At 41.0% G+C, this 15507-nt stretch overlaps 1 protein-coding gene across 6 annotated transcripts in view; it reads left to right on the forward strand.

The window, feature by feature from the left end:
• Nucleotides 1-15507, forward strand: part of pex7 (peroxisomal biogenesis factor 7) — a 44382-nt gene that overhangs the window by 24243 nt on the left and 4632 nt on the right. For 5 of the 6 annotated variants that reach the window (XM_004561081.4, XM_004561080.4, XM_004561078.4 and 2 more), the window contains exon 10: nt 5792-5891. In XM_004561081.4, coding sequence (XP_004561138.1) covers nt 5792-5891 — 100 coding nt within the window. Of the gene's footprint in view, nt 1-5791; nt 5892-7180; nt 7395-15507 lie in introns of those variants that run through there. The other variant, XM_004561082.4, reaches the window with a different exon arrangement.

The following is a 15507-nucleotide window of genomic DNA, read 5'->3' on the forward strand; positions in this document are numbered from 1 at the left end:
ACTGAAAGCGTTTAAATGCTTGTGAATATTATCCTAAACACACCACCACCACTGCTGCAGCTAAAGTGAACTTTAGGCAGTTTCAGTGGTCAGTACTAAAAAAGGTGCTACGTTAGGTTTGAACTCTGACTCAGTAAACATCCCTGCTTCTGTGGGCTTCCCTTTGTGTTGAGACACGTGTGGAAGCAAACACTCGCCTAATCCACCTGTACACTCACGGATATACATGCAAATATACCAACACACACACACACACACACACACACACACATATAGTTGTTTTAATCACTTTCTGTCCTGCTGTGCTTGAAGTTTGATTTAGGCTTCTGCGGGAAATCTACGTCCTAACTACGATGTCACCAGAAAATCCTTTTAACCCTATGCTCCAACCTTCCACGCCATTCAAGTGTAATTACATTTCATGGGAGGTGCACATCAGGTCACGTGGAATGTTACGGCGTAGATTTCAGGGATTTTTCTCATCATGAATGTATTAATGTAGTTTAAAATGCTCTGCACAAACACTTTTAGACTCTTTTAGGCCACAGTAAAGTGATGCCAGCCAGAAAACAAGTGTTCCAGTATGTGTTTTTTGTGTTTTCGTGGTTTTTTTTCTTCTCTTCTTTGGTTCTTCAGTTGTATTTTAAAGATTCAGGGGCAGGTAAGCTGAGAGTAAATGCTGTGCTACATTCATATCGCCCTACACATTAATGTCAAATAAATTAGATTAAGATTTGCAAGCTTAGCAAAATTAAGGCTATAAAAGATCTATAATGCAGCTCTGCATTTCAATCCTGTCAGAGAACAATCGCGGTACATTTAATACATGTAATTAATCGTCTTTTCCTTTCTTTTTTTAGGCTTGCTTTATATATTATACTTCATATTAAAGATTGACTTCAGCACCACAATCCAAAATATATGACTTTTAATTAAGCCTTTCTTCTCTGCGGGCTCTTTTGAAACACACAGAGTTGGTGTTTAGTTTGAAACGGAGACTCTGAGATCATGTTTTCCTTTTATAACGTCTCGTGTTTGCTTTAGATAACACAATCTGCCGCGTGCGTGTATTTGTGTGTGTGTGTGAGACCCTTAACATTAATTTCCTGTTTAAATTAAACTGATCAGAGCCATGAGCTTAATGGGCACGTTCTCTTTATATTTCTGTCTCGTTGTCATCTTATCTTTAATGTTGTTGTGTACACGTTCTGTTATTTTTACAGCCTTTGCCCTTTATTTTCGCCCTCGTGACCCCCCTCCCCCCATGCTGTGAGTTAATGAGTTTTATAGTAATGCACAAAGCTGGCAGGTGAATGGATAGTTCTATAGAATAAAACACAAAAGCGGCTAAATAATCACCTACCATGGAAAATGCAGACAAAAGACGGCCAAGCTTCATTTCTCCAAATAACATGTTGTGTTTGTCTAAGTGAGACAGTCACTGGGTGTCACGTATGTTCACACAAACGCATGACCTGCTGTCATCTATAACATAATCTGAAGATCCCACTTCCTCTTCCTCACATTTAACCTGATGACTGCCGGTGTCTCGTTTTTGTTGCAGTGATGATCGATTGATTAGTAAGAATGTGCAACTTTATGATTGGATCCCAAAAAACTAGTCATCACTTACAGTACTGTGTAAAAGTCTTGAGCCACCCATTATTCTTTATGTTTTGGCAGGTGGATGATTTATTGAAACATACATGGATATACATATACAGCATATACAGTAAAAACAGAGCTTGTACTATTCTAACGAGCTTCAGAGTGAATATTAAGTATGAGTGCCTTTATTCTTCAGCTCTATGTCAGCTCTGTGAGGATCTTCAGGATCAGTTCTCCAGGGTTCATGAAGGATGTTCAAAGCTCTTCTTTGGATGTTTCTGCCTTTTGTTCTGTTCTCTGTCAGGATGATCTCACAGAGATCTGGCTCTGGGGAGGCCCATCCATGACTGATAGTGTTCCCCTATATGTTCTTCTATCCAGGTATGATTTAATTATTAGCAGATGCGTTCCAGATGGTGGATCAAACTGACTGTATTTTTCTTCCCTCATAATTCATCTGTTTATCAAAGATCTCCAACATCACAGACTGACCTGCAGCTGAGACCATGACAGAGCAATCTGTCTGAGAGACTGCAGTCAGTCCAAATTGGGCTGCAACTGTTTGGAGACGGGTTGCCTCCCACCAGACAATCTGTGCAGTTACTCTGCAGTCAAAAGACGCTGAGGGTGTTACACGATCAACATCTGGGCCTTTAGTTGGTTGCTGGAATTACTTGCAGTTCGTCATCAAACAAAGAAGAAAATTCAGTGTAATCACGGGACAACCACAGATTAATCTTTCCCTCGTCACAAGGAGTTTGTCATCCTATTTTTACTCTAGTCCGGGGGGGGGGGGGGCACTCTAAATTGCGTCCTCAATGTCTTGAAGTTCTCCAGAGGCCTGGTAATGACCTGATCATTTGATTCCGGTGTGTTGACCCAGGGTGAGATCTAAAACCTGCAGGAGACGGGGCCTTGAGACTGGAGCTCCCCACCCCTGCTCTAGTCCAATATGATAAAAGCTATCTTGGCTCGTACTAACTGCTAATGGAAGGAATCCGGTCTTTGGGTGATGACGCAATGAATCCTGCTTCCGGGCCCAAAGTACTCTGTGTTTAATAAGGCTTTTGTGTTTTTTACATGTTTTAATGCTTTGTGTCTTGTTCTATTTAATCTCAACAAGCCCTAAAAACAGTCAGTGATCACTGTCGGCCTCTCTCGGGTTTTATTACCACTAATCATTTTAAAGCTCAGTTTTCAAAACCTTATGATGTAACTGCAGCCCAGCCCATGCAGCAGTATATTAATAACTAACCTCGTATTGTGGTTGGATTATCTCACCTGTTCTCCCGACTGACGTTCGGTCCGTTTACCGCATCCTTCCATGCGATTGCGTTTGTCCTGAACCTTCGGGAACACCCGCGTTAACTTTGAGTGGAAAAAAGTTAGCGTTCATCGTCTAACTTCACTGTTTATATTATGCTAACATAGCTGTGTCGCTAGCGATCAAGTAGCACATCATTATATACCAGCTAACCCAATTTCAGTAACCCTACAAACGTCACTGCTATTTTGTTTTCTGTCTTTATTTATGTTGGAAGTGATAGCAGAGCTGTACGTTTTAATTTGTTTTGTAAATCTCTCAGCCACAACATGGTATATTTTATATTTAGATGGAAACTAGCGAGCTAACTCCCTGCTAACTTCTAACTCCGTTACATTTCATAAATTTGGTTTTCATGGATGCCTGGATGTTAAACTTAATTTTTACACCTGGTAGAGCAACAACGCTGATCATTTTATTACAGATGAAAGGAGTTGGACAGTTTTAACTCTCAGTGACGCCGCAGTGATTGTGTGACTTAGGGACCTGCAGCGGAGTTTAGGCCCAGGCACGACTAATGACGTAAGACTTAAAGATCGGATTGGTTGTGGTTCTTGTAAACACAAACCCCAAACATCTGGCATCAAAGCAACACAAATGTGTGACTCCTCCCTGACAGAGGTAACTCTGGGCAGTGTTCAACTTCCCCAAGACAGAGAAGAGCAAAGTTGTCTCTGATGTTCATTCATGCAACATTGTGTTTTCATGCTGTTTACCATTCAAAAATGAAGGATAAACAGTTATATTAATAGTTCGTGATAAAGTGAATGAAACATCAGTTAACTAATATCTGTATGTTTTCATTCATTTTTCATAACCGCAGTGAAGCTTGTGCTTTCTGTGCTCAAACAGATTTATTCCCCCACAGTGCTTCACAGGACAGTTCTGTCACAGAGGTCCCATTCAGTGCATTAAGAGGCAGAATAATTATCTAGCAGCTATGAGCTGACTGCAGTGGCTCATGCTTTTAGATATCGATACTGTGGAAAATGTAGAAATCGAGCTGATTTTGTTTTTATCCCAATATTTGAGCATTAAATCATTAGATGATAATAAGAAAAATCTCATTAAACTGAGACTTTTTATTTCAGAAAGTCTCAATTTTCCAAGAGGTCACACAATGCTTTTAAAAGACAACTGGCTCAGCACCAGTGTCCAGATGTTTCTGTTTTCAGGGTCCTGATGATGGATGAATGTTGGGATGTTGGTTTTTCTTTGGAAACAGGGTTAATAGGTTGAAGCAGCAGCAGTCCTCCTCTGCTTCATGCAGGAGTCTCTGGAAGAGATCGTGGATCCTTTATTTGAAATATAAAGGCACTGGGCCCGGTTCACTGATATATTTGTAGAAATTGTTTTTACTTTCTGTACGAAATAATCAAGATCTCAAAATCTCGGGTGCCGGTTTAGCTCAGCGTGTTGAGCGGGCGCCCGCATGCCATATGGCAGAACGGCCAGCCCAGGTTCAAGTACGACCTGCGGCCCTTTGCCGCATGTCTTCCCCCTTCTCTCTCTGCCCCTGCTTTTCTGTCGTTTCTTCACTGATCTGTCTAATAAAGCTGAAAAAGGCCAATAAAATAAAATAAAATCTCAAAATCTCTTGACTCATCACAAGTGTTGTAAATTTAAAAGCTTGTTTTGAAAGTGCTGTTGTGTTGTTTATTTCAGGTCCTCAGAATTTTTATCTTCATGAGTGTGAATTATGAAAAAAAACTCTTGTTAAGCTCGTTAAGTAAATTAGTGTGTATAAGAGCAAACACACACACACACAGAAACATGTACAAGTGCAAGAAATTGAGCATGAACAGTGATTTACACCAACACACTCAGCACATAATATCACTAAATGCTCGACTGTCCCCAGATACCTATCACTCTGTGTGTGTGTGTGTGTGTGTGTGTGTGTGTGTGCGTGTGTGTGTGTGTGGGTGGGTGGGGCCTCAGTATTAATATGGGCCTAATGGAGCCCAGTGAGAGCTGCAGTGTTCCCTCTGAAAATGATTTAATTACATTTGCAAAGTGGATGAGTCTGGAGGGAGTGTTTGCTGCGTCAGGGCTTAAACACACACACACACACTTACAACCAGAAAGAGAAGTAGTCTTTCAATTAGAGTGATTGGCCGCCGTGCCGGGGTCTGGATACTGTTTTATTTGCACTTACCTCGCTCGCTCTGTCACGTCTTTATTTTTCATAACCTCATTTTGGAGATTGCTCTCTCACTCACATCTCCTCCTCTTTAAGCCTTTAAAGCATCGACTCTGGTTCTTCCTTTTCTTTTGCTCGTAGTATAATAGGATTTTAGAATCGGTGCACAATAATGATGAAGTGAACTTTGAGTTGGTTTCTGGCATTCTGTCTCCATGCTGTCGGGATGCTTCTTGATCTGAGACCTGGCATTGCAAAAAAAGCTTGAAGGATCCTCTGTGGTCATTAAGCACCTTTTTTATGCAATATGCATCTTACCGTTTTGTTTTGTTATGGATGTTATGGAAGGGAGGGTGGCCTCATAAATAAGAATTATTTTGAACTGTGAATCATGCAAAGTCTCTCTAGTCGCACCTGAATAATAAGTATAGGTGTGTAGTCTATGGCAGAAACATGAATGAATGAATGAATGAATGGTGATGAAATAATGATGCACCATATCTTTAGCTATAAACAGCACAGAGAACACTTGGGGTCGTCGCTTTGGTCCCACTCTGTTACCTAAACTTCTAACATCTTTTTCTCTTCGTCCCTCTCCTCCTCCTCCTCCTCCTCAGTTTGTCATTGCATTGAATGGAAAAACACTGAGCTCTTCGTTTGTCTTTGACATGCTGCAGCTTGAAAATGATCAAATATTTGTGTGTGTGTGTTTGTAGGTTTTGGGATTATAGCCGACAACAGCCTCTCCTGGATACTGTAGAGCATCATTCAGAGTTTGTCTGTGGATTAGACTTCAACCTGCACATCCCCAACCAGGTAACATCACCCACCTGTGCTGTTTGTAATGAGCCAGCTGACTTACTGAGGTAACACTCAAAGGATGAAAGAACCAATGTTTTGTGTGTATGGGTGTATGTGGGTGTTCCTGTGTTAGCATCTGCTGAACAGGTTTTAGTTCTCAGACCAAAACACGCTCCCAGACTCATATTTATCCACATTCATAAATACATGTGTACACTCAGCTGGTTTTTTAAAGGTCTCCATTTTAGAAGTTTTCATGCAAATTTCCCAAACGTTGAGTAATCCAGCTAAAGACAAACCAAATGAGTAATATAACCTTCCTGAGTGTACGTCAGCCTTCTCACCACCATATAAACATAACAGTACTCCAAAATGTCTTTTAGCAGAGGTTCTGGGGACGGTCTGTGTCCCCAGAACTTAGTTTAACATTGTGACACTCACTCAGGTTTAAACATTACCAGCGATGCTTGCTGAGAGTAATTAGATGCACAAGAGCGTAAAACCGAGTCAGGTTGGCCTTTAGACTTCTGCCATGAAACTGTGAAAAATGAATTCACTGGATTTAACTTGATTAAAACGGCAAAGAGTGAAATTTACTAACATTTTATTAATCAAGTTTTTGATTTCCATTATTCTATGAATTTGGTATTTTTAATAGACGGAAATGTACCATTTAAAAAATCTGGATCATTCCTTCTTCAGGTATTCCTGCTGACTTCCATATTCAGGCATATTCCTTCTTCTGTTCTCGCCTCATTGTGCCCACTCCGTGTTTCTAGTAGTTTTGAATTGGGGCCATAAATCAATATGTCCGCACAAGGCTAAGTTTTACCCACACACCGAAACGCTCAGCCCCGGTCGCCCGTCACCGTGTGGGGTGCTCTGATGTGTCAGGGTAAGAAAGCAGTGAATTGAAAAGGCCACCGGTGTCCAGTCCTGTTTTTGGACTAATTTTGACAGGAGCTGCACCGCGTGGCTCTCAAACTGAAGGAAACATGTGACATCCAGCAGACTCCAGCATAATGCTGCCGGATGAGTGTGTGGGGTATCCTGACTAAAGCTATATTGGGATTCTCATCAGCTGGGAAATTAGTGATGAAATCAGCTGCAGCTGCTTTAGGAAAGCGTGAGCTGAGGTTATCACTCCTACATCACTGCGCCATGTTGAAAGTGTTCTAAAAAAAGAAAAAGGTTTAGCTTAGTTAGCCAAAGTTCACCATAACCCTTAAAAACACCTTCAGCCAGTTTCCCGTCTACTATTTGATGCAGCGATGCACCTTAACCAAGCAAGCTCTGCTTTACAGGATTCAGCCCGTTAACTTTAAGTGATGCAGAAATCCCAGCTGAGCTTTTAACGAACCGCACCAGAAGTCCTGAGATTGATTCCTTACCCTCCGGGTGGCCATCGGATTCACTTCATTTAGGCAGCTGTTGGTTCCTTCCTGTGTCTTATGGTGGATATTTCATGGAAATGCAGCATTTGTCTTTGAGTTTTTTAATAAAACACAATTTTTCATGGAGCTATTTTGACTCTAGATTGACTTAACTTCAAGTCACGACTTGGATCAGCTGCTGCAGACTGAAGCAGAGAAGAAGCAGTTGAAAACTAGCCTGATAACTTTAGGTCAAAAATCCCTTGTTTAGCCACTGTTTTTAACAAGGAAGATAAAAAGTTAAATAGTTTTAGCCGATTTGATTGGATTTTATTCTTTGCCTGCACAACCATGACCAATCGAGAAGACTACCAACAAAAACCTGAAAAATTTCAGCTCCAAAAATCAGATCCCTTCTGATTCTCCATCATATGTACATATCTGTAAAAGTGAGCGGAGAAGGGATTTCTGTCGCACTCTTACCTATTTCCCCCAGGGTTACCACAGCAAATGGATCCACGTGTTTGATTTAGCACCGATTTTTCCAGGACAGGAGCAGACTGGCTTGTGAGCCCAGAGGCAGATGTGTTATAACCACTACACTACAAGAAAGTACGAAACTCAGAAACAGACCCACATTTTTTTTTTGGTTGTTTGTTTTGTGGAGGTTTGTGAAGGATGGAAATAATTCACCTCTCCGCCTTGAGAGCATACAAATTCATTTTGTCGGCGTGCACCATCGTCAGAGTTTTCACTTGAAGCCAGAAATAGCTCAAGTGGAAAATCAGATTGAGCAGGATACAAACGGTGACGAGGTGGAAGTGCGTACGTGATAACGGCCTCACGATCCACGGCGTAACCCCACAACGTGATGGTAAACAGTCAGTTACCCACAGCAACCAATCACAGAGGGCAGGCTGTCCCGAACGCCAGAGTTCACTGTGACAGTCAGCGAGCTGTGTGTATGTGTGTGTGAGAGAGAGGTGCAGTAATGAGCTGCAGAGTGTGTGTGTGTGGGTGGAAGCACCAACAGTAATGAGTTGTATTGTTAGCCGCGCTGTTATCAGTCGTGTCATTGTGGAGAAGCAGGCTGTGAAAATGCGAGCCACACTCAGTGACAGTGTGGAGGACACTTGCACTGACGTCATGGATCAGATCGCCGCTCTTATTTTCCGTCTTCCTCTGGGGTCGAGTTTCTCTCCTTGGGACGTCTCTCTGCTCGAATCACATCAGATACTCAGGGGAAAAAAACAAAAACTCTTTTCAGGGATAATTTAGAAGCATTTCTAAATAATTTGAATGAGGAACAAGAATCGACATTCATCTGTCCTGCTTTCAGAGGATGTTTCTGGCAAATAATCGATTAAGTAGAAAGATTAGACTCTAAAAAGTCAGAAAATCGTCTAATAGACGAGGTTAAACACTGCTGAGACAGATATTGCACATGCATTTAAAGGACATTTGAAATCACTAGTCAGTAATAAAGTCATATTTTACCTGCCAGTGAAACATTAGCTTGTTTACTGTGGCTAATTTTAGCAGAGCTAGCTAGCATTAGAAAATAAGACAGAAGAAGAATACGAATTCTTTTATTCACTTTGTATTTTAAAGTGTGAAAGTATTCAAATAAAGTGCTGACATCAGCAGAATTATAGAGCAATAGTAATGATGCTGAGTAACTTAAATGGAGGTAAAAGAATACAATAACAGCTTCACCTTGTAAGTCTGCAAGAGCTGCACAACACCGTCACACAGAAAAACAACCACCTTTAGCTCTTCCGGTCATACAGACTGAGCGCTCCAGTGATTCTCACCAGCTGCTAGCATCCCCTCCTTTGTCGCCTTTGTTCTTTCTACCTCAAACAGTCTTCTGTAATATTTTACAAAGAGCTGAGCTTCGTTAAAGTAGCTTCTGTTTACGTACTAACATCATGTTCGAGGCTAACGTTCGCCTGGCTTGCCTCGTTGTTGTACTCATGATACAGCTCTGTCCTCCAGTTGATTTCCAAACCTGTTATTTGCCAGTTTCATATGTACTACTGCAGCTGCGGTTCTCTTTTTGCACCTTCCCCTTTGACGTAAAGTCTTAGACCACAGTGTCAAACAAATGGTTTGCACCAAAGGGTCCAGTCTGGCATATTTTATGAACTGCTGTTCTCTGCACCAGGAAAATAGTTTTCAGATAGTTCGGAAGTGGTCATACCATTATGGTGGCTCCAACAGGCCTTGGGCATGTTGGACTTTATGACTCATAAACTAAACAGTCATAAAATTCACCGCCCCCATGTTTGACCCAGCAGCTGCTGCAAATTGATAAAACATGAATAATTAATATAACCGGCTAATATTTCAGGTGAAGTTTGTCTGCAGCTCGTGCGAGACACTGACAGTTGTGACCTGCTGCTTCCTCCACATCACGTGATTGGCTCATTCAGATTTTTGTTCTCTGCATCTCTGTGGGTGGCCGTTGAACACGTGCCTTTCATTCTCAATAAGACACAAGTTGAATGTAAAAGCTATAGAAGACCTATTGACGGGGTCAAAAGGGGAATTCTCCAGAGGAAAACTGCCCGTTACTCAAACGTGATTAAAAACCAGCTCTTTGGTGTTCAGGATTTAAAAAAATAGTGTGTGTGCAGAACTTATTTTCTGTTCTGTTGTTCGAGATGAACAAATTGACCAAATATTTACGTCAGTGGTCAGTCTCGCTGGTGTTGAGCAATAATGTCCACCTTTTGAGAGTTTGAAGGTATGGCAGTGGGGTAAATACGACAGAACAGTGTTTTGGTCTGTTTTCACTTGCTGATTAGTTTGACTCCCACCGAGGGCACGGTTGTGTTTAGGCACTACAATCTAAGATAAGATAAGATAGAACTTTATTAATCCCTCGGGTGGGTTCCTCTGGGAAATTCGACTGCTTGGTTAGGTTGAGAAAATGATGATGGTTTGGGTTAGAAATCCATCCGTCTGCTGCTGAAATGTGCTGCGTCACAGGACTGATACACTCTGTTTATCTGAGAGACTCCAGAGCTTTTAATGAAACAGCTAATAAATGTCTTCAAAGTCTCCTCGACCATCTTAGAGAAGCAGGGACTGACTGACCCAATCACTGACACGCAGGCTGGTTTGTCTCCACGTGTGAGGCTGTGGATAGTTTATGTGGTTGTTTTTTTTTTTTTTTTTTTTACTGATTAAGTGTGGACAGTCGAGTGTTCGGTGTGGCTGGTCTTGGCTTTTTGTTCCAGCTCGTCTCTGGGAGGTGAACCATCATCTTCAGGGTTTTTATCAAAGCTGCAGATTCCTCTGATTATCTGTGGCATGGACATTTTATAAACCTGCCTCATAACTGGCAAAAGCACAGTTTTGTTTTTTCCAGAGGCAGAAAGTGTGTCTGGCTCCATCCTTAAAGTATTTTCTTTCGATCATACTGCAGCTTCTGCAGTATACAGTATGGCTAAGCATTAGCATGAAATGGGATTCAACTGTCCTCAGAATGTGTGCGCATACAAAACATGTACAAAGGATCTCTAATCCAGGTAGGAAATGTTTGTGCTGTTAGATTTCTCCTTGCTTTCCCAGGTTTCTGTGTCTTCTATACTAATATCTGCTCTCTGTGACCAAACATGAAGACACGAGTAGAAACAAACTGTCATAAACTGGATGTTCAGAGCAGTCTGAAGGCCGAGCTTGTGGTCTACCGGGACTTTGGCTTTCTCTGTGTTAGCTACCCTTTCCTGCTGGAGGTTTCTTCCTTTTAAAAGGGAGTTTTTCCTTCCCACTGTCACCAAGTGCTTGCTAATAGGGGATTGTGTGATTGTTAGGATCTTTATTACAATTATCAATATCTATAACTAAAACTGAATTGAAGTGAATTACTTGTGCTTCTAGAAAATCTGAAGATAAAACGAAATCCTGAATATGTTTCATGTGAGTATGAACGCCACAGCAGGTTGTGTTCGATGGGGAATCTGTTGAAACAATCTAACATAAAGTCAGGAAACACAGTATTCTGAAGTACAGGTGCTTGTTGTGTGAAGTGGAGCACACATGCCGAGTCGTGTTCCACTGAGCGAACATGCAGACGGAGATTTGAGGGAAATGTTGTGCTGCGTTCGATTTTAGTTGTAAGCACTCAAACTGAACTCGCACATCATTTCCATAAACAAGCTGCCCACTCCGTTAATCCTCGCACGGGCTAATCTACCGGAAACCCGATAAGGCTACACTATCTGTCCTACTGTCCAACGCCATTCATCATCCTGAAGTCTGCTCTTCACCACAGCTTCCATATTTTTCTGGTCTGTTCATGTTTAATATATTTCAGCTCTTGTGTTTTAATTTCTTCCTCTGATAAATGTGCTAACTCATGCTCATCACTTTTGTCTAAATCACTTTCTCTTTTGCTTTGCTTTCTCCGTCCATCACACTGCCTTACCTCCCTCACTGGTGTGGTTTTATTCTGGCATAGCCATGTGTGTCTGATGGATCACCCGCCTTTACCGCGCACACACACAGGGACACACACTGCGCACTGTTTAAGTGGTTATCGTGTGTGTGTTAGAGACAGAGTAAGGCGATAGATCACACAGGACTGCAGGATGACATCTGTTCACTGGTCTGTGGATTGTTGTTTTTTTTTTTTTTATTAAAACTCCTTCTAATAACAGCTCAAAGCTTGTACAACTGACCACTGTTATTTTTGTTTCATTGGAAGAATTATTATTTTATTGTATATGTTGTTATATTATGTCTGTTATGTGCACCGTTAAAGCACACAGTCCAATAAAGAAGCACAGACTGCTAACGCGTAGTTAGGTTTGAACAAACAAAGAAAATTTGCAGTAAACCGAGCGAAATTAAATCTCCCACACATGCAAACAGTATATGCACATGATGGACCAGCTGGTCATAATGTTTTGCCTCATCAGTATTTAATATATCAGTAAATAAGTTTTGGTCTTAGTGTATGTTTGTCTTAATGCTATGCTGTCCTTTTGTGGTGTAATACAGACTGAAACTAACTGTGGGGTTATTTCTAACTCGGGATCATGCTTTATACTGAGGATCTAGATCAGGAGTTGGGGAGCTCCAGGCCTCAAGGGCCGGTGTCCTGCAGGTTTTAGATGCGTCCTTCATCCAACACAGTTCATTAAATGGCTAAATGACCTCAACATGTCTCGAAGTTCTCCAGAGGCCTGGTAATGAACTGATCATTTGATTCCGGTGTGTTGACCCAGGGTGAGATCTAAAACCTGCAGGACACCGACCCTTAAGGCCTGGAGCTCCCCACCCCTGATCTAGATGTTGGATATATTCACCATGCTTGTGGCTCAGGTCTGGGCTTACTTGTCCAAAGGAAAAAAGAAAAGGTAGCTCAGTAGCAAACCGTTCAACTCCTCCATTATGCATTTGCTTTATAGATTATAGGAAAACACAATCTTGTCCAAATCTTTCAGAGAATTGCAGTTCAAAGTCATCGAAACCAAAATCCCAGATCCATATACTTAAATAAGGAAATGTTAAATATATTAGCATAAAAACATTAAAAAGCAAGAATTTTTTTTTATTTCGAGTTGGATAACAAGACAAATGAGGTTAAGGTTGTGTTTTTTTTAAGTTTCTTAGTTACCAAAGCTGAAAGTAAAAAGTCTGTTAGCGTTATTTTTACCCCTCAGATCAGAAATGGACACATTTCTGTGGTTCTCGCTGTATTTACTCTTTGTCATCATAAAGGGGATGTCTTTGGTGGGGTGGACATTTGAGGACTTTGCTGCTTTGATATGTCACAGACAAAACAGTGAATGGATTTACTGAACAACTCTTTGTACATTCATAAAGAGTAAGTACCTTGAAGCAGTGCTATTCAACGATTAAATGTGTATATTCTGCTACATAAATGCATGACTTTTGCCTGAGAGTGCCATTTTGCCACCAGCTTATTAGTCTTTTAATTGCTCATTTCATTCATGTTTTTCTTATGTTAAATAAAAAATATTTGAGGAGACATGAAACGTTCTTCAGACTTTAAACTATTTCTTCCTGTGGCCTTTTTCTTCTCTTACCTCTCCTCATCACACATCTTTTATTATTCTTGCTTTCTTTGTACATTTTTCCCTCTTTGTGCTTTGCTGCAGTCTTGGCAGCCTTTGCCTTCTTTGCCTTACGACTGGCTGTTAAAGTTGATAAAAGAAGGGCATTCCTCATCTCAGTGGCTGAGTCACTGCACGGCCACTTTGCTTACTCATTCCCTGAAAGGCCATCCAAGCTTGTTAAGTCTGATTCAGATATTCGATGGAGCAGAAGGAAAGCCCGATGGACAAAAGGATGCTGATAGTGTGGTTACTGCGATCACAGTCGAACACAAAAACAGAGTCTCAGTCAGGTTTCAGAGCTCATTGCAGTACAGAAAAAACAGCTTTAGTGAAGGTTACAAATGATCTTCTTACAGCCTCTGACAGTGGACTAGAACATGTTGTAGGTATTACAGGTACTGCGCTGCAGTAGTTTGTATCATATCTATCTAATAGACCCCAATTTGTACATGTAAATGGAGAGTTCCACAGGGTTCAGTGCTAGGACCAATTCTGTTTACATTATACATGCTTCCCTTAGGCAGTATCATCAGAAGGCATAGCATACATGACACCCAACTTTATCTATACATGAAGCCAGATAACACAAACCAATTAGTTAAAATACAGGAATGTCTTAAAGACATAAAGACCTGGATGACCTCTAATTTTCCGCTTCCAAATTCAGATAAATTTGACCTTATTGTACTCGGCTCTAGAAATCTGGATGAATGGATGGATGCCATTACCTTGGCCTCCAGTAACACTGTGAGGAATCTTGGAGTCATTTTTGACCAGGATATGTCCTTCAATGCACATATTAAACAAATATGTAGGACTGCGTTCTTCCATTTGTACAATATCTCTAAAATTAGAAATATCCTGTCTCAAAGTGATGCTGAGAAACTAGTTCATGCATTTATTACTTCTAAAAATTCCCTGAAAAGCATTTCAGACTTTTGCTGCTATGAAACTGTTTCACAAAAGCAATTTGCAGGTATTCAAGTTCAAGAGTGCATCTATGTTTTGTTTTTAAACCTGACCTCTTAAATCCAAATGCTGAACACCTCTTCAAGCCACTTTTTAACCAATCAGGTAAAAACCTCAGCTTAGTGTTATTGGCGTTGGGTTGTCAGATGAGTCAGAGATGGCAGGTGAGTGTAAAAATCAGCAGTAGCTGAAACACGCTAAATTGATCAAGTTAAACAATAATATAATCTGAACATGTGTTAACATTTCTTTTGACCATACCCAGCTCATGGCTAATGGTGTGTATGGATTTTTATAACTTTAGGAAGCAAACACGGCAGGTAAAAATAACCAGTTAGGGTGTTTAATTCGCCCTCCATCTCTGTGATGGATTATAACAAATCAAAGGATATGCAAGTTAAACCTGCAGCACATTTACAGAGCAGGATTTCTTCAATCAGTTCTGTTTTTACAACCTCAACAGCACCCAGCAGACTTCATCCCGCATCTTCTTCACTGTTCAATCCAACGCAAAGCTGCTTCTAACACCTGCAACAGCACAAATCTTTAAGATTCACGAAAGTGAAGCAGAACCAGGGTTGTACTTTGAAAGCTGAAATCATGAGCCACTCTGCAGCTGGGACAGATGACAGTGAGGCAGTGTGTCATTCAGCTGATAGCCTCGTCCATGCTGAGGCATGTCATTCAGATGATAGCCATGTCCCGGCTGATTATAGAGTAAAGAGAGGGAGGTGGAGCTGCAGCTGTATTTTCTCCTTCACTGGATCGTCTGAAAGCTCTGTCTGTGGAAAAAGACTTCAGCCGAATATTTTCAGTCAGGATTTTTTACCTCTTGAGTTTGTTTCAAACAAAATGTTGAATTTTATTTCTTATTGATTAACTTACACTGAATATTTGTATGACATCGTGCAAATTAGGGATGGGTATCGTTTAGGTTTTATCCGATACCGGTGCCAAACCGGTACTTTTGAAACGGTGCCGGTGCTTAAACGGTGCTCGAACCGGTGCTTAAAGAATGGAGAACACAAAATTGGTCCAAAAACCTCTCATGTTCAGCTGGTTTTTTTTGTAAAAAGATAACAATGTTAGCCTTTTCTGTAGCTATGGGGCATATATGGCATCACTCTTGGCTGGAAGCAGTGCTTAAATAATGGAAAAAACACAAACTTTGTCCTAATCCTCTCATGTTTAACTGTT

This window comes from Maylandia zebra, linkage group LG15, assembly GCF_041146795.1.
Source record: "Maylandia zebra isolate NMK-2024a linkage group LG15, Mzebra_GT3a, whole genome shotgun sequence".
In the NCBI taxonomy this organism is placed as follows: domain Eukaryota; kingdom Metazoa; phylum Chordata; class Actinopteri; order Cichliformes; family Cichlidae; genus Maylandia; species Maylandia zebra.